This window comes from Bos indicus, chromosome 5 (assembly GCF_029378745.1).
Source record: "Bos indicus isolate NIAB-ARS_2022 breed Sahiwal x Tharparkar chromosome 5, NIAB-ARS_B.indTharparkar_mat_pri_1.0, whole genome shotgun sequence".
NCBI lineage: Eukaryota > Metazoa > Chordata > Mammalia > Artiodactyla > Bovidae > Bos > Bos indicus.
In genome coordinates this window covers 103,463,956-103,479,385 of record NC_091764.1, presented here as the reverse complement: position 1 = coordinate 103,479,385, position 15,430 = coordinate 103,463,956, and the positions used below count along the sequence as shown (strand labels likewise).

The 15,430-nt window shown below is 44.6% G+C and overlaps 1 protein-coding gene across 1 annotated transcript in view; it reads left to right on the top strand.

Annotated features, from left to right (window-relative positions):
* The first annotated feature begins 4,821 nt into the window (after positions 1 to 4,821).
* Positions 4,822 to 15,430, top strand: part of LOC139182964 (antigen WC1.1-like) — a 53,206-nt gene continuing 42,597 nt past the window's right edge. Inside the window, 2 exon segments of the mRNA XM_070788656.1 lie at positions 4,822 to 4,952; positions 9,342 to 9,662. Coding sequence (XP_070644757.1) covers positions 4,880 to 4,952; positions 9,342 to 9,662 — 394 coding nt within the window. The 5' untranslated portion in view covers positions 4,822 to 4,879.

Below are 15,430 nucleotides of genomic sequence, written 5' to 3'. Positions count from 1 at the left end.
TCCACTTAGAATCTGCTTGTCTTTGATTTCTTAGCTTTGATCTGCTCTTGTCTCTGGGTATCTGGTGTTGCACTATGGAGGAGTGAATGAGGCCAATTCAGTGCCACACTCTGTTCAATGTTTCTGGTTATAGACTGTAACGGGCTGAACAGAGATGATGGGCTGGACCTCAACCAGCTCATGGCCTTGCTCTTTCCTTCATGCTCTTGTGATGAAGTGGTCTTTAGTAAAGGAGTCTTTACTAACCTTGGTCCCATCCATGCAAGGAACGCAGATGGTGAAGGGTGTCTCCAATGCTTTGGTGTAACAACTCAGTTAATAATTTTCCTTTAGAGTTGTATACTTCTTTTTTAATTTAAAAATATTTTGTATTTTAGTCTGTCTGATTGGTCCTGAGGAAATTTTCCTCAAGCAAGCAGGTTTAATTATTAACTTGCCTAGCAAAGTGATTACTGAACCTCTGACCACCATTTTCTCATGGTGATTTGGGGATAATAATGCTACATGTTGTATTGCTTTAGAATCCATAAGGACAAATAGTTAGCCTAAGTCAAAGAACAAGATTCTGCTCTTTACTTCTGTACTTCTAATTCAACATGGAAGATGTTTAAATTTTTTTATAACAAAATTTCTTCCTGTTACAGTTGTGTGTGGTTTGAATTGAAAATATGCCAAATGATAAATACATAAACATCCTGACCACTTGGCCATATCTGATTAAGACCAGAACAGGAGGCTTCATGGTCTTCACCTGTCAGTGTTCTGTGGTTTGTCTTCTTTATCTTCAGATATACAAAGAAATTTGCAGTATTTGTACGTGTTGAGAACTGGCTGTCTCAGCACTGCTCTTGTACTGGGGCTAGGTTGTTTCTAGTTATTGAAATTTACTGCCTTCATTGCATAAAGGTGTTGAAGTCAACCATATATAGCTCATACCATTTAACAGTATTGAAATATCATTAAAACAAATGATGCAGCTTGCATTGTGCTGTTACATCCTCACAACAAATTAAATTATTTCTCAAAAGATTTCTTTTTCCTTTAAAAAAAAAAGACTTCTTTTTGATTGAAATGATTTGTGTAAAATACCAGGCTGACATTCATTCATTCAGGTATATAAGAGACATCATTACGATTTTTAGTTAGCCAAGCACTGGGGATATGGAGGTGAATTAGACACAAAATGTTTTACCAAGTATATCTGAGTTTATAAAGTAAAATGATTAAGTAAACAAATTAATTCACAAAAGCTCACCAATGGTAAGGTCGAGGTTCTTGAGCAGTTACATGGGGCACAGAGAGAAGGAGTGATGTGTGGAAGACTCACAACTCTGATTGGCACCAATGACCATCACAGCATGTGGTTCCTGGGAGAGTTCTGACAGCCTCAGTCAAGGCTCCAGGTCACAGAATTGAATTCCTGTTCTAGAGTCCTGGGATTCCTGGGATGAGATGGTGGGAGATGCCCTAACACTGCTTCTCTTCTACTACTACGTGTGTAAGTATGTGTGCGTGTTAGTCACTCAGCTCTGACCAACTCATTGTGACTCCATGGACTGTAGCCCCTCCAGGCTCCTCTGTCCATGGGATTTCCCAGGAAAGAATACCGAAGTGGGTTGTCATTTCCTTCTCCAGAGAATCTTCCTGACCCAGGGACCGAGCTCAGATCTCCTGCATTGCAGGCAGATTCTTTATCATCTGAGCCATCAGGAAAGCAAGTTAACAGTAGTACATAATACTACGACTATGCACTACTGCTGTTGCCTGGAATGTTCCATGGACAGAGGAACCTGGCATGGGTTCGCAAAGTGCGGGCCATGACTGAGCACATCAGCATCAGCACATGTACTACTGTTAACTAGTGTTGTAATATCACATGCTAATGCCAACTCACCTAATCCTCACCAAAATCAGTCATCTTGGTGGGATCATCACCCTCCTTTTACTAATCAGAGAGTGTAAGAACCCCCTGTTCAAGGCCCACACTTGGCATGTGGCTAAACTGTGAGTCAAGACCAGGCAGTCTGGCTCCTGAGCCTGTTTTCCTGACCCTGTACTGCACTCTCTCATGTTCATTGTGGACACAGCTGGGTTAGTGTCCTCCCTAAAATTTTCCTCCTTCAAATCTTTGATGAGATTGGATACTGAGATTTCTTTACGTGTCAGAAAGATGTAGCTTCATCCGAGGGTGAGTTGGTCCATGCTGACCCTGCACCCCCAGCTCTGGGGTAGAGGGTGCTGTGGGGACAGGCTGCCAGCCCTGAGTTTGCCGCTCCTTATAGCCCATCCCTTTCTATAAAGGGTCTGGAGCTGCTAACAGCATCTTACCTGTGAGATCTCCATCCCAAGTTGAGACCATGTGTACCTGGTTCACTAAACGCATCCCTGTGTCACCCTGTGGGAGGGATGACTGGACCTCAGGAAGCACGTCCTGTGTTCTCGGTGTCTGGCTGGTGGTTTCTGGTGATGGTGTGGACTCCACAAGTGGGTAAGGAATGATGACTCTGGGCCCAGAGGGAGTAGAGCATCAATTCTAAGTGACTGAGCAGATCCTGGTCTTACTTCAGCAACTGAGTGTAAATTTTGGTTTTGATATTTATAATAAGTTTTTATCATTAATGTGTTAAAGTCCAGATATAGAAGGAGACGGGGTCAGGTACAGTCATTGGGCTTGAGAGTGAGAGGACCAGATGACAAGGAAGTGATACTTAAATAAATAATGGGTAAATATTAGCATATTTAGAGGAAGAAAAGCACGTGTTCAACTGTCTTTTCTCCCATCTCAAGTAGGAAGAACAGGCATGGCGGGACAGAGAAGTTGTGTCTGCTGACTGGGATGAGGGGTTCTCTGGTGGGGGATGTGGCAGGGCTGTGGACTAACCTGCAGCTGCCCTCAGTGTTGGCCCTACTGAGACCTTAAGGTGGGCCGTGGGTGGCTCTTGAAGCTGTCTCTGAGCTCCGGTGGGGACCCTGGGGCCTGTGTGTCACAGATGCTTGCTTCCACGTCTGTGCTGAAAAGATGGAGTCAGGGTGAGGGAGCCTCAGGGTGGGCTTGTGTGGACCACAGGGCTGCATCATGGGAATCTTGAGCCTGAGGGGGCATGAGGAAAGGGGGCAGCACATTAGTGACCTTGAATTTCGATGGGGGAGCTCTATCTTGCATCACTTATGGCCCTTCTCAGTCTCTCTATTCATCCCTGAGGTACCTTCCAGGGGAGCATCTGGGAGCTTCTCTGATGAGTGGAAACAGAACAAGGCAACAATGGCTACACTGGACACCATCCCTTCTGCTTGGATCTGTCCCCTCAACCCACCTGGGATTCCATTCTTGCCACCACCTTTCCTCTTAAATGCAGAACAGAGGAGGTGGGTTCATTGGTGGTTTCAGGCAGTATGAACCCCTTTCTCTTATCTGCTTCACTCACCCCTTCTTTGCCCCCTGCCTGCAGCTATCATGTAGCAGACTTTCTATTTCCCCATCTCTCTGGAGCTGTTCCCTTAAATTATATTTTGCATCTTCTTTAGTTATGGTTTTATAGTACAAATGTATTCTGAATCTTATCAAACCATACTCTCAGCATATAAAGGGGGTACATGTGAAGTTTAGAAAACTTTAGTCTTTCTAAAGTATAATTTTATTCTTGTTTTCATTGTTTAGTCACTTAGTCGTGCCCAACTCATTTCGACATGATGGACTGTAGCTGCCCAGGCCATTCTGTCCGTGGAATTCTCCAGGCAAGAATACTGGAGTGGGTTGCCATTTCCTTCTCCAGGGGATCTTCCCGACCCAGGGATCGAATCCACGTCTCTTGCTTTGTGCGCGGATTCTTTACTGGTTGAGCCAAGAGTGAAGCCCCATGTTTTCTTCTAGAGATCCCTGCTCCTATTTTGGTGGTAGAGTTGAATGACGACTCCTACTTTCTCTTTGTTTCCTTTAATAGCAATCTCTTTCTCTCTGTCAGCCTCGTTTAGTGACTAGCTGAAAGAGATACTTCACATAAAATGAAATTCAATAAAGGGAAAGGGATTTAACACATCTGAATGTCCCTTTAGGGAACCCGCCTGCCAATGCAGGAGAAGCAGATTTGATCCTTGAGTCAGAAAGATCCCTTTAGAAGGAAATGGCACCCCCCTCCATTATTCTTGCCTGGGAAATCCATTGGACAGAGGAAGCTGGTAAGCTACAGTCCATGGGTTGCAAAGAGTCAGACATGACTGAGCATGCAGGCACTTGCTCCAGGACCAAGTCTACAGATCAGTCTGAGAAGGGGGGAAACCCTGCAATCTCATCCCCCCAACTTGATGGGTCTCACTTCATGGCTTCACAGTCACCTGTGAATTCCTGTACTCCTGGTCCTCATTTTCTGCTGACCTGATAAATACTCCTGTATTTCAAGACTTCTTGTAGTTCTCTGCTTCCACCCTGAGCTCAGTGCCGGGGAAGATCAATACTTGATTCCACAAAAGTTATTCTCCACGGGTCAACAGATCCCACACCCAGACCCTGTGAGATCTCATAGTCTGCAGATATTGACCAGGGTGATCAGGGGAGAGAAAGGCGCTCATGATTTTTGATGAACCATTTCTACCCCAGTCCCAGTGGTGGGACCTAGCTGTCAGGACTATGGAAGCAGGAGGTCAAAGGACCATGTTGCTCATATAAGGAGATGTTGAAGATTAAGAAGCTCATTGGTGTCTGAGCTTCAGAAAGTGGCAGATGCAGCCTCTGATAGTGCCTGAAATGGCGAAAGGTGTCGCTATTGGCTCTCAGGCAGGAGGGTGTAAGGGGTGGTCTATATAGACCCCAGTCGGCACCCTGACGCCTCCTCACAGGCTGATCCTGCAGCTGGGACTGTGACCTTGAGGACGTGGGGTCAGGATGGCTCTGGGAAGACACCTCTCCCTGCGGGGACTCTGTGTCCTCCTCCTTGGCACCCTGGTGTGTGGTCAAGGTAAGAGCTCCCCTCTGTCCCGGTTCACAGCAGGGGAGACGATGCTTTGATGAAGGGAAAGGTGTCTGGAGTTATGGAACCTGGCCTCAGTGTTTCTGACCAAAAAAGAACCATGCTGATGTGAATACTGGTTCCTCTCCTATGGAGGGTGGGGAAATGTCCATTGGTCATAGTGGCAGATTTTACAGAGCTGTGAGGTTTTGTCTGGATCGAGCTGGGTCAGCCTAAGTCCCCTCCATGGTCTCCCTTGTCTTCAGGGAGCTTCTAGGAGTCCCAGTGGCTGTCAGTGTGTGGAAGGTCCAGTGACTGAGCTCAGCTGGGACTCTGGGCTGTTCCCACATGCTCCATTTGCCTGGTGTGTGAGCACCACCCCTGGTTCCCTGTGTTTCCTGTGTCTTTGCTCCTGTAGGCTCTGTGATTGTGTGTGTGTATATGTGTGTGTATGTGTGCAGGTGAGGAGTGTGTGAGGGTGTGTGTGTGTGTGAGGGTATGAAGAGTGTGTGTGTGAGAGTGTGTGAGGGTGTGTATGTGTGAGGGTATATGTGGGTGTGAAGAGTGTATGTGTTTGTGGAGTGTGTGAAGAGTGTGCAAGTGATATATTAAGGTGTGTGAGGAGTATGTGTGGGTGAGTGAGGGTGAGTGAGGGGTGTGTGAGTAGTGTGTGAGGCTGTGTGTGTGGGGGGAGTGTGTGAGCCTGTGTGTGTGTGTGTGTGTGTGTGTGTATGTGTGAAGGGAGGTGGAGCCTGTCTGTGTGAGAGGAACAGAGCTGCTGAGCAGGGAGTGAGTCTCTTGGTCTGTGAATCACACGGGGTGTTCATAGGGCTGGGTGTTATGGCCGCTGCATGTAATTGGATCAGAGATAATCATATACCTTCCTGCCTCTCTCTGGCTCCTCTCCCCCATCTCTCGGGCTCCCCTCTGCTTGTTGCCATGTGTGCCTAGCACTGGGCTCTGTGAGAGGCTCTGCCTGCTGGCCTCATCTGTTCCCACCAGGTGTCCATTAGGGAGCAGAGAAGCCTGCATCCAGGAGAGGGGACCTCTTGTCTGTTCAGTTCAGTTCAGTTCAGTTTAGTCGCTCACTGGTGTCTGACTCTGCGATCCCATGGACTGCAGCATGCCAGGCCTTCCTGTCCATCACCAACTCCCAGAGTCTACCCAAACTCATGTCCATTGAGTCGGTGATGCCATCCAACCATTTCATCCTCTGTCGTCCCCTTCTCTTCCCACCTTCTCTCTTTCCCAGCTTCAGGGTCTTTACGGATGTGTCAGGTCTTCACATCAGGTGGCCAAAATATTGGAGTTTCAGCTTCCACATCAGTTCTTCCAATGAACGACTTGTCCCTCTGTTTGTAAAGATCAGTTGATGTGCAGCCCCACGTGTATAAGTTCCCAAGTCCCTGCCCCGGTCCCTGTGACTCATTTCCTGATGTGCTGGGGGCCTGGGATGGTCCTTTCCCCTCCCAGGATCTGCTGTGACTCTGTAGGGAGCACTTTCTCTCATGCCCTCTCCTGTCCCTCCCTCCCTGGGAGCTGCTTTCCACTGAGTGAGGGTGGAGTATGTTACCAGTTGTTCTGTTGTGGTCTGCAAGGTTTCTTTGGACAAATCCACTGATCTCCTTATGGGAGTTCTCTTGGGTGACAGAATTTTTTTCTTCTCTTTTTTTTTTTCTTTTAAATTTTATTTTATTTTTAAACTTTACATAATTGTATTAGTTTTGCCAAATATCAAAATGAATCCGCCACAGGCATACATGTGTTCCCCATCCTGAACCCTCCTCCATCCTCCCTCCCCATACCATCCCTCTGGGTCGTCCCAGTGCACCAGCCCCAAGCATCCAGTATCGCGCATCGAACCTGGACTGGCAACTCGTTTCTTACATGATATTCTACATGTTTCAATGTCACTCTCCAAAATCTTCCCACCCTCTCCTTCTCCCACAGAGTCCATAAGACTGTTCTATACATCAGTGTCTCTTTTGCTATCTCGTACACCAGGTTATTGTTACCATCTTTCTAAATTCCATATATATGCATTAGTATACTGTATTTATGTTTTTCCTTCTGGCTTACTTCACTCTGTATAATAGGCTCCAGTTTCATCCACCTCATTAGAACTGATTCAAATGTATTCTTTTTAATGGCTGAGTAATACTCCATTGTGTATATGTACCACAGCTTTCTTATCCATTCATCTGCTGATGGACATCTAGGTTGCTTCCATGTCCTGGCTATTATAAACAGTGCTGCGATGAACATTGGGGTACACGTGTCTCGACTTTTAGAATTCTCTCTTTCTCTTTGCATTTGAACAGTTTACTCTGTGAGTCTTGGAGAAGGTTGTTTGGATTGAAATTTTGGGGTGACTTATTAGCTTCTTGAACAAAGATGTCCAGATCTTTCCCCAGGTTTGGAAATTCGCAGCTTGTCTTTCTTTCTTTTTTAATTATTTATTTTTGGCTGTGCTAGGTCTCCTTGCTGCATGCGGGCTTTCTCTAGCTGTGGTAAGCAGGGGCTACTCCTCGCTGCAGTGCACAGGCTTCTCACTGCAGTGGCTTCTCTTGCTGGAGACCAAAGGCTCTAGGTGCACACGTTTCAGCAGCTGTGGCACACTGGCTTAGTTGCTCTGCGGCATGCGGAATCTTCCTGGACCAGGGATTGAACCCATGTCCCCTACATTGGCAGGTGGATTCTTAACCACTACACCACCAGGGAAGTCCTCAGCCCTTAATTCTTTTCTCCTTCACTTCTTCTGCTATGACTCCGGTCCATACATTGTTTCTCTTTATGGTGTCCATTGGCTTTCTATATTCCTTTCATTCTCTTTTGACTCCTCTATTTGGATGCTTTCAACTAATCTTTCTTCTAACACATTGATTCTTTTTTCTTTTTCTTTCCCTTGGTCAAGTCTGTTGTTGAATCTCTGTGTTGAATTCTTCAGTTTACTCATTGTATTGTGCATATTAAGTTGCCTCAGTCATGTCTGACTCTTTGTGACCCTATGGACTGTAGCCCACCAGGCTCCTCTGTCCATAGGATTCTCCAGGCAAGAGTACTGAAGTGGGTTGCCATGCACTCCTCCAGGGGATCTTCCGGAGCCAGGGATTGAACCTGAGTCTCTTATATTTCCTGCACTTGCAGACAGGTTCTTTACCACTAGCGCCACCTGGGAAGCCCAGTCACTTATTATTCAACTTCAAAATATATGGTTGAAGAATTGAAGAAGTGAAAGTCACTCAGTCATGTTTGACTCTTTGTACACAGTCCATGGAATTCTCCAGACCTTAGTGGAGTGGGTAGTCTTTCCCTTCTCCAGGGGGTGTTCCCAACCCAAGGATCAAACCCAGGTCTCCAGCATTGCAGACTGATTCTTTATCAGCTGAACCACAAGAGAAGACCAAGAGAAGACTGGAGTGGGTAGCCTATTCCTTCTCCAGCAGATATTCCTGACCCAGGATTTGAACCGGGATCTCCTGCATTGCAGGTGGATTCTTTACCAACGAGCTATCAGGGAATTGCAAAATATCTGGTTAGTTCTTTAAAAAAAAAATAATAGAGTCTTCTGATGCTGGGAAAGATTGAAGGTGGGAGGAGAAGGGGACGACAGAGGATGAGATGCTTGCATGATATCACTGACTGAATGGATATGAGTCTGAGTAAACTCCGTGAGTTGGTGATGGACAGGGAGGCCTGGTGTACTGTAGTCCATGGGATCTCAAGGAATCAGACACGACTGAGCAACTGAACTGAAATGAACACTGGTAATGTCTCCATCTATGATGTTCCTGCTAATGAAATCCTTTTTATATGCAGAAACCAGAGTCATCTTATGACTTAATCGCTAAAGTGACATCTGATCACTTTCGTCAAATTCCATTTGTTAGATGCGTGTTACAGGTACATTGGAGTGTGGAATTACACAAAGACATGAACACCAGATGGCAGGAATAACCAGGACATTTTAGAGCCTGTTACCCCAGCCCTCTGTTCCCGAAATTGATGAGATGCTTCCTATGGACAGGGAAGGAGAGGGAGGATTCCTCCCTGGATCCTGGGCCATGAGCAACTGAGATGGAGAAGCTGGGCCCTAAGTACCCTTGGGCACATCTACAGGGAGGGCAGCATCCAGAGTCTCTGAAGGCCTGTCCTCGGTGGTGTCCCTGGAGCTGGTTCTACAGGCTCCTGAGAAATACTTGGTGCCTCCCTTCCTGCTCCAGGTTCAGTGATGGCACATTGGGGGTTTAGAGTTGGCCATGCTGGGAATGTTTATACCACAGAGGTCAGGAAATACTATATCCCATGCACTGTTTTGCTCCTCAGAGAGCTAATGTTTTAAATATTATACCACTCTAAGTCTCCTAAAATCTTTCCTGTTGTGTGTCTCCTTTGCAGTACTGGAGCTGAGGCTGAAGGATGGAGCCCACCCCTGTGAGGGGAGAGTGGAAGTGAAGCACCAAGGAGAATGGGGCACAGTGGATGATCTGGAATGGACCTTGAATGATGCATCTGTAGTGTGCAGACAGCTGGGGTGTGGAGCTGCCATTGGTTTTCCTGGAGGGGCTTATTTTGGGCCAGGACTTGGCCCCATTTGGCTTTTGTATACTTCATGTGATGGGACAGAGTCAACTGTCAGTGACTGTAGGCATTCTAATATTAAAGACTATCGTAATGATAGCTATTCCCACGACTGGGATGCTGGAGTAGTCTGCTCAGGTAAGTCCTGTCTGGTTTGTGTGGGGATCTCTAGCAGGAAAAGCCTCTGTCTTATTACCAGAATGACTTGAGATTACGGATACAGTTTTTAGAACATACTTGGGTTAAGGGTCTTTGTGATGTGTCACAGGAGGCAGAGGTGAGGCCAAAAGTTTCATACAGATTAGCTTCTGGATTCGAGCTCTGTGACACAGTCTCAGCATGGTAATTGTTCTGTATTCTTTGACATAATGGTCAGTAGGGTGTGGCTACATTGATGGGGGGGTGGTGTCATAGGAGAGTTGTAGGCAACAAGGTTTATTATCCTCATTAGTCCTAAAAGTCAGAGTCACCACACTCCATCAGGTTGATATGTGGGTGATGTGCCAATAGAACAGGCTCAACCAAACAATGGTGACCCCAAAAGGGCATGTGAAGACCCATGGACAAGTGACCATACCCGAAGTCATGGTGCAGTTGCATAAGGAAAAGGTGTGAGAGAAATTCAGTGGTGCATTTAAATGTCCCTAGGTCACAGTCAGAGGAGGCCCAAAGTGGGACGTGTGGCAGGGAAAATCTCATCACACTGGTGTACCTGATGAATCGAGTGTGGAGCTCACACCAATTTGCAAGGATGTTGAGGGAGCAGGAAAATGAAGTCTTGAAGTTTACAACACAGCAGCTGAAGTGCATCACGTATAAGAGGCAGTGAAGCTAAGAGTTTATGGGGTTCTCAAGGCAAGAATACTGAAGTGGTTTGCCTTTCCTTTTCCAGTGGACCATGTCTTGTCAGAACTTTCCACTAAGACCCGTCTGTCTTGGGTGGCCCTACATGGCATGGCTCATAGTTTCATTGAGTTAGACAAGGCTGTGGTCCATGAACTGTGAACTTCCAGATGTTCAAGCTTGATTTAGAAAAGACAGAGGAACCAGAGGTCAAATTGCCAACATCCATTCGATAACTGAAAATGCAAGAGAGTTCCAGAAAAACATCTACTTCTACTTTATTGACTATGCCATAGCCTTTAACTGTGTGGATCACAACAACCTGGAAAATTCTTCAAGAGATGGGAATACCAGACCATCTGACCTGCATCCTGAGAAATCTGTATGTAGGTCAAGAAGCAACAGTTAGAACTGGACATGAACAAAAGACTGGTTCCAAATCGGGGAAGGAGTAAGTCAAGGCTGTATATCGTCACCCTGCTTACTTAACTTACATGCAGAGTACATCATGAGAAATGTTGGACTGGATGAAGCACAAGTTTAAATCAAGATTGTCGGGAGAAATATCAATAACCTTAGATGCAGATTACATCACACTTCTGGCCAAAAGCAAAGAACTAAAGAGCCTCTTGATGATAGTGAAAGAGGAGAGTGAAAAAGTTGGCTTAAAACTCAACATTCAGAAACTAAGATCATAGCATCTGGTCCCATCACTTCCTGGCAAATAGATGGGGAAACAGTGGAAATAGTGACAGACTTTTTTTTTTTTTGGCTCCAAAATCACTGCAGGTGGTGACTGCAGCCATGAAATTAAAAGATGCTTGCTCCTTGGAAGAAAAGCAATGACCAACCTAGACAGCATATTAAAAAGCAGAGACATTTCTTTGCCAGCAAAGACCGACCTAGTCAAAGCTATGGTTTTTCCAGTAGTCCTGTATGGATGTGAGATTTGGACTATAAAGAAAGCTGAGCACCAAAGAATTGATGCTTTGAACTGTGGTGTTGGAGAAGACGCTTGAGAGTCCTTTGGACTGCAAGGAGATCCAACCAGTCCCTCCTAAAGGAGATCAGTCCTGAGTGTTCATTGGAAGGACTGATGCTGAAGCTGAAACTCCATTACTTTGGCCACCTCATTCGAAGAACCGATTCATTGGAAAAGACCCTGATGCTGGGAAAGATTGAAGGTGGGAGGAGAAAGGGTTTACAGAGGATGAGGTGTTTGGATGGCATCACCGACTGAATGCATATGAGATAGAGTAAACCCCAGGAGTTGGTGATGGACAGGGAGGCTTGGCATGCTGCAGTCCATGGTGTTGCAAAGAGTCAGACATGACTGAGGAACTGAACTGAACTAAATTGAAGCTAAGAGGACCTGATGTGACTCCTAAGAAGTACTCAGTGCTATCTAAGTGTGTTTGACCTATGCCAAGGTGGATGCAGGAAAGACAGCAGTGAAACTAGGGTGTGAATGGGTGCTCACAGTGTTTGGCAGAGATGTTTCTAGTTGTTATCACAATTGCAGATTGGATGTCCAGGTTATTAATCACATCAGAACAACTGGACTGGAGGAAGATATTGTCAGTTATCACAGTGAATTCCCTAAGGTAGAAGGCTGGTCTTAGGATAGTACCACCCCATCTAATGGGATGGTGGGACAGGGGAGCCCTGAAGACATCTGCAGTAGGTCCTTAACAGCCACAGCCAATCAGCTCTTGGGTATTTATGTTGAGGAAGATCATTGGAAAAGTGATCTTTTCTAATCTCACCTTCAGCAGATCTTTGATGATTCTAGTTGATGCCCTTAAGGAAACAATTCTTTTCCTTTTAAAAAAGTACTTTATTGAGGTATGTCTGACATACAAAACTGCTTGATAAGTATGCATTTGTGAAACCACTACAGCACTTATGTCATAAATCTATTCATCTCTTCAAAATGTTTTCTTCCATTCTCTTTATCATTCTTATTAAAAATAATTATTTTCAAGGTGAATTTGAATTTTAGTTAGAAACTTTTGTTTTAAACAAACCTGTTTTCTTGCATCTCAAGTAACCTTCCTCATTGTCACAATGTCATAATCATGGTTCCAACTTAAGATAAATTTATGGAAATACTACAGGTGTCTCTACCATATTTTGATAAATCAGCATCTGAATAAAAATGGAGTGTGTGATGTTGAAACTTTGTGTGAAATTAGAACTCCCAATGTTATCTTAAGAAAACTGATGTCTTGTTATTAATTCCAGTTAAGATATACTTAGAAGTAGAGAATTGGAAGTGCTCTGATATTTAACAAAGGTCTGTCTAGTCAAGGCTATGGTTTTCCAGTGGTCATGTATGGATGTGAGAGTTGGACTGTGACGAAAGCTGAGCATTGAAGAATTGATGCTTTTGAACTGTGATGTTGGAGAAGACTCTTGAGAGTCCCTTGGACTGCAAGGAGATCCAACCAGTCCATTCTGAAGGAGCTCAGCCCTGGGATTTCTTTGGAAGGAATGATGCTAAAGTTGAAACTCCAGTACTTTGGCCACCTCATGGGAAGAGTTGACTCATTGGAAAAGACTCTGATGCTGGGAGGGATTGGGGACAGGAGGAGAAGGGGATGACAGAGGATGAGATGGCTGGATGGCATCACCGACTCGATGGATATGAGTTTGAGTGAACTCCGGGAGTTGGTGATGGACAGGGCAGCCTGGCGTGCTGGGATTCATGGGGTCACAAAGAGTCGGACATGACTGAGCAACTGAACTGAACTAATATTTAAACCCTGATTGTGGTTTGTACACCCTGACTACCATTGCTGTAACTTAGACTCTCACATTTTTATGAACGGTTCCAGGTTCCTTCTATTTCTCTTTTTGTCACTAGTTTCCTCTTCCTGGTCTGTTTTTTCTGTATTTTCAGACATATTTTAATGATGTGAAGATAAGTCAGTGGTAGTGATGTAGCAGAAATAAGATTAGAATCACATGTGTTTTCATTATCTTAATCAAAACTCTTGGAGTTTCTTCTGCTCAACCTTAGCAGTCAGGTATGGAAGAGAAATTCTAGCCTCAGTAGTGGATGCTGGAAGTGAAGTACCATATTTAGGAGAAATATAGAGTGGAAACAGGAGAAGGCAATGGCACCCCACTCCAGTACTCTTGCCTGGAAAATCCCATGGGCGGAGGAGTCCGATAGGCTGCGGTCCATGGGGTCGCTAAGAGTCAGACACGACTGAGTGACTTGACTTTCACTTTTCACTTTCATGCTTTGGAGAAGGAAATGGCAACCCACTCCAGTGTTCTTGCCTGGAGAATCCCAGGGACAGGGGAGCCTGGTTGGCTGCTGTCTCTGGGGTCGCACAGAGTCGGACACGACTAAAGCGACTCAGCAGCAGCAGCAGCAGCAGCAGAGTGGAAACAATGACCAGAGGAGAATGTAGAGAAGTTTGTTTGAAAAAACCAGGAGATTTCAAGGAGTTCAGGTGGAAGATCTGGGAGGGAATACACAAATTGTGAAGGACTGTGGTGCAAGCGTTCCAAGTTCCTTCAGTCCTGTCCTACTCTTTGTGACCCTACTGGAGTGGGTTGCCATTTCCTTCTCCAGGGGATCTTCTCACCCAGGGATCAAACCTGGGTCTCCTGCATTGCAGGCAGAGTCTTGATTATCTTCTGAGCCACCAGGGACTACAGTACTGAAGTGCAAAATGATGAGGGGATGAAGGTGCAAGGATTGCAGGAGGGGAGGGTTGGAAAGATGCAGGTCAATTCATATATTCACCACAGCCTCTGTGTTACATTTCCTTCCTGCCCTCATTCCTTCCCTCCCTCTCTTCCTTTATCCTGTTGTGGGAGTCATTTCTGAGCTCTGTGGAAGTGCTAGCATTTGTAGCTGGCAGTTTTCTTAGTGGAAAATTTTTATAATATGGATTCTGTTTATTTAACAAATAAGTTTACTCACATTTTTCTCTTTTTTTTTGTATCAGATTTTGGTGAGTTGTGTTTCACAAGTAACATGTTTTTAAGGACTTGGCCCATTTTACAAAAAAATTTCAAATTAGTAACACTGGTTCATATCTCATATCTTTACATGTTGGGAAGATCTACAATGATACTCCTCCTTTTGTTACTGGTGCTGTTAATGTGTTCCCTCTTTTTTCTTAATTGGTTTGCTAGAAGATTATCCATGTTAATGTTCTTTTTAAGAGAATCACTAATGGACTGTATTGATTTTCTTGATCATGTATTTGCTTTCTTCTTAATTGATTTCTATGCTCAGTTTTCATTCCTCTTTTTCAGTTATGATTGTGGTTGCTTTTGTGGAGTCTTGGATCATTTCCTTCTGTTTCTATTTTTATTCTAATGTAATCATCAAGGAAGCATCAAGGTTCTAAATTTTCTTCTAAGCATCACTTTATTTTTAACCCACCAGTTTCAATACTATATAATTTCTTTTGTATTTTATTATCATAAAATGTTTCTTTTTCTCTGAATGAATTCTTTGTCTTATAGTCTGACTTTGTATGATATTAATTTAGATATTATATAGAGTTTTCTCTGAATTGTGTTTGCATGGTTTTAATTTTTACCTCTAATATGTTTCTGTGTTTATATTTAAACACATAGAAGTTTGTAGACAGTATATTGTTTTGTCTTATTTTATCTGGTCTAATTATCTTGTTTTTTATTTGGAGTACTTAAGTTATTTATTTAATGTAATTGTTGACGTAATTGGGTTTAAGTGTACTTGCCTGCTGTTTGTCAGAGAAGGCAATGGCAGCCCACTCCAATGCTCTTGCCTGGAAAATCCCATGGACAGAGGAGCCTGGTAGGCTGCAGTCCATGGGGTCGCTAAGAGTTGGATACGACTGAGCAAATTCACTTTCACTTTTCACTTTTATGCATTGGAGAAGGAAATGGCAACCCACTCCAGTGTTCTTGCCTGGAGAATCCCAGGGCAGGGGAGCCTGGTGGGCTGCCGTCTATGGGGTCTCACAGAGTCGGACATGCCTGAAGTGACTTAGCAGCAGTAGCAGCAGCAGCAGCTGGTATATGTTATATCTTTGTTCTTATTTTAATCTTTG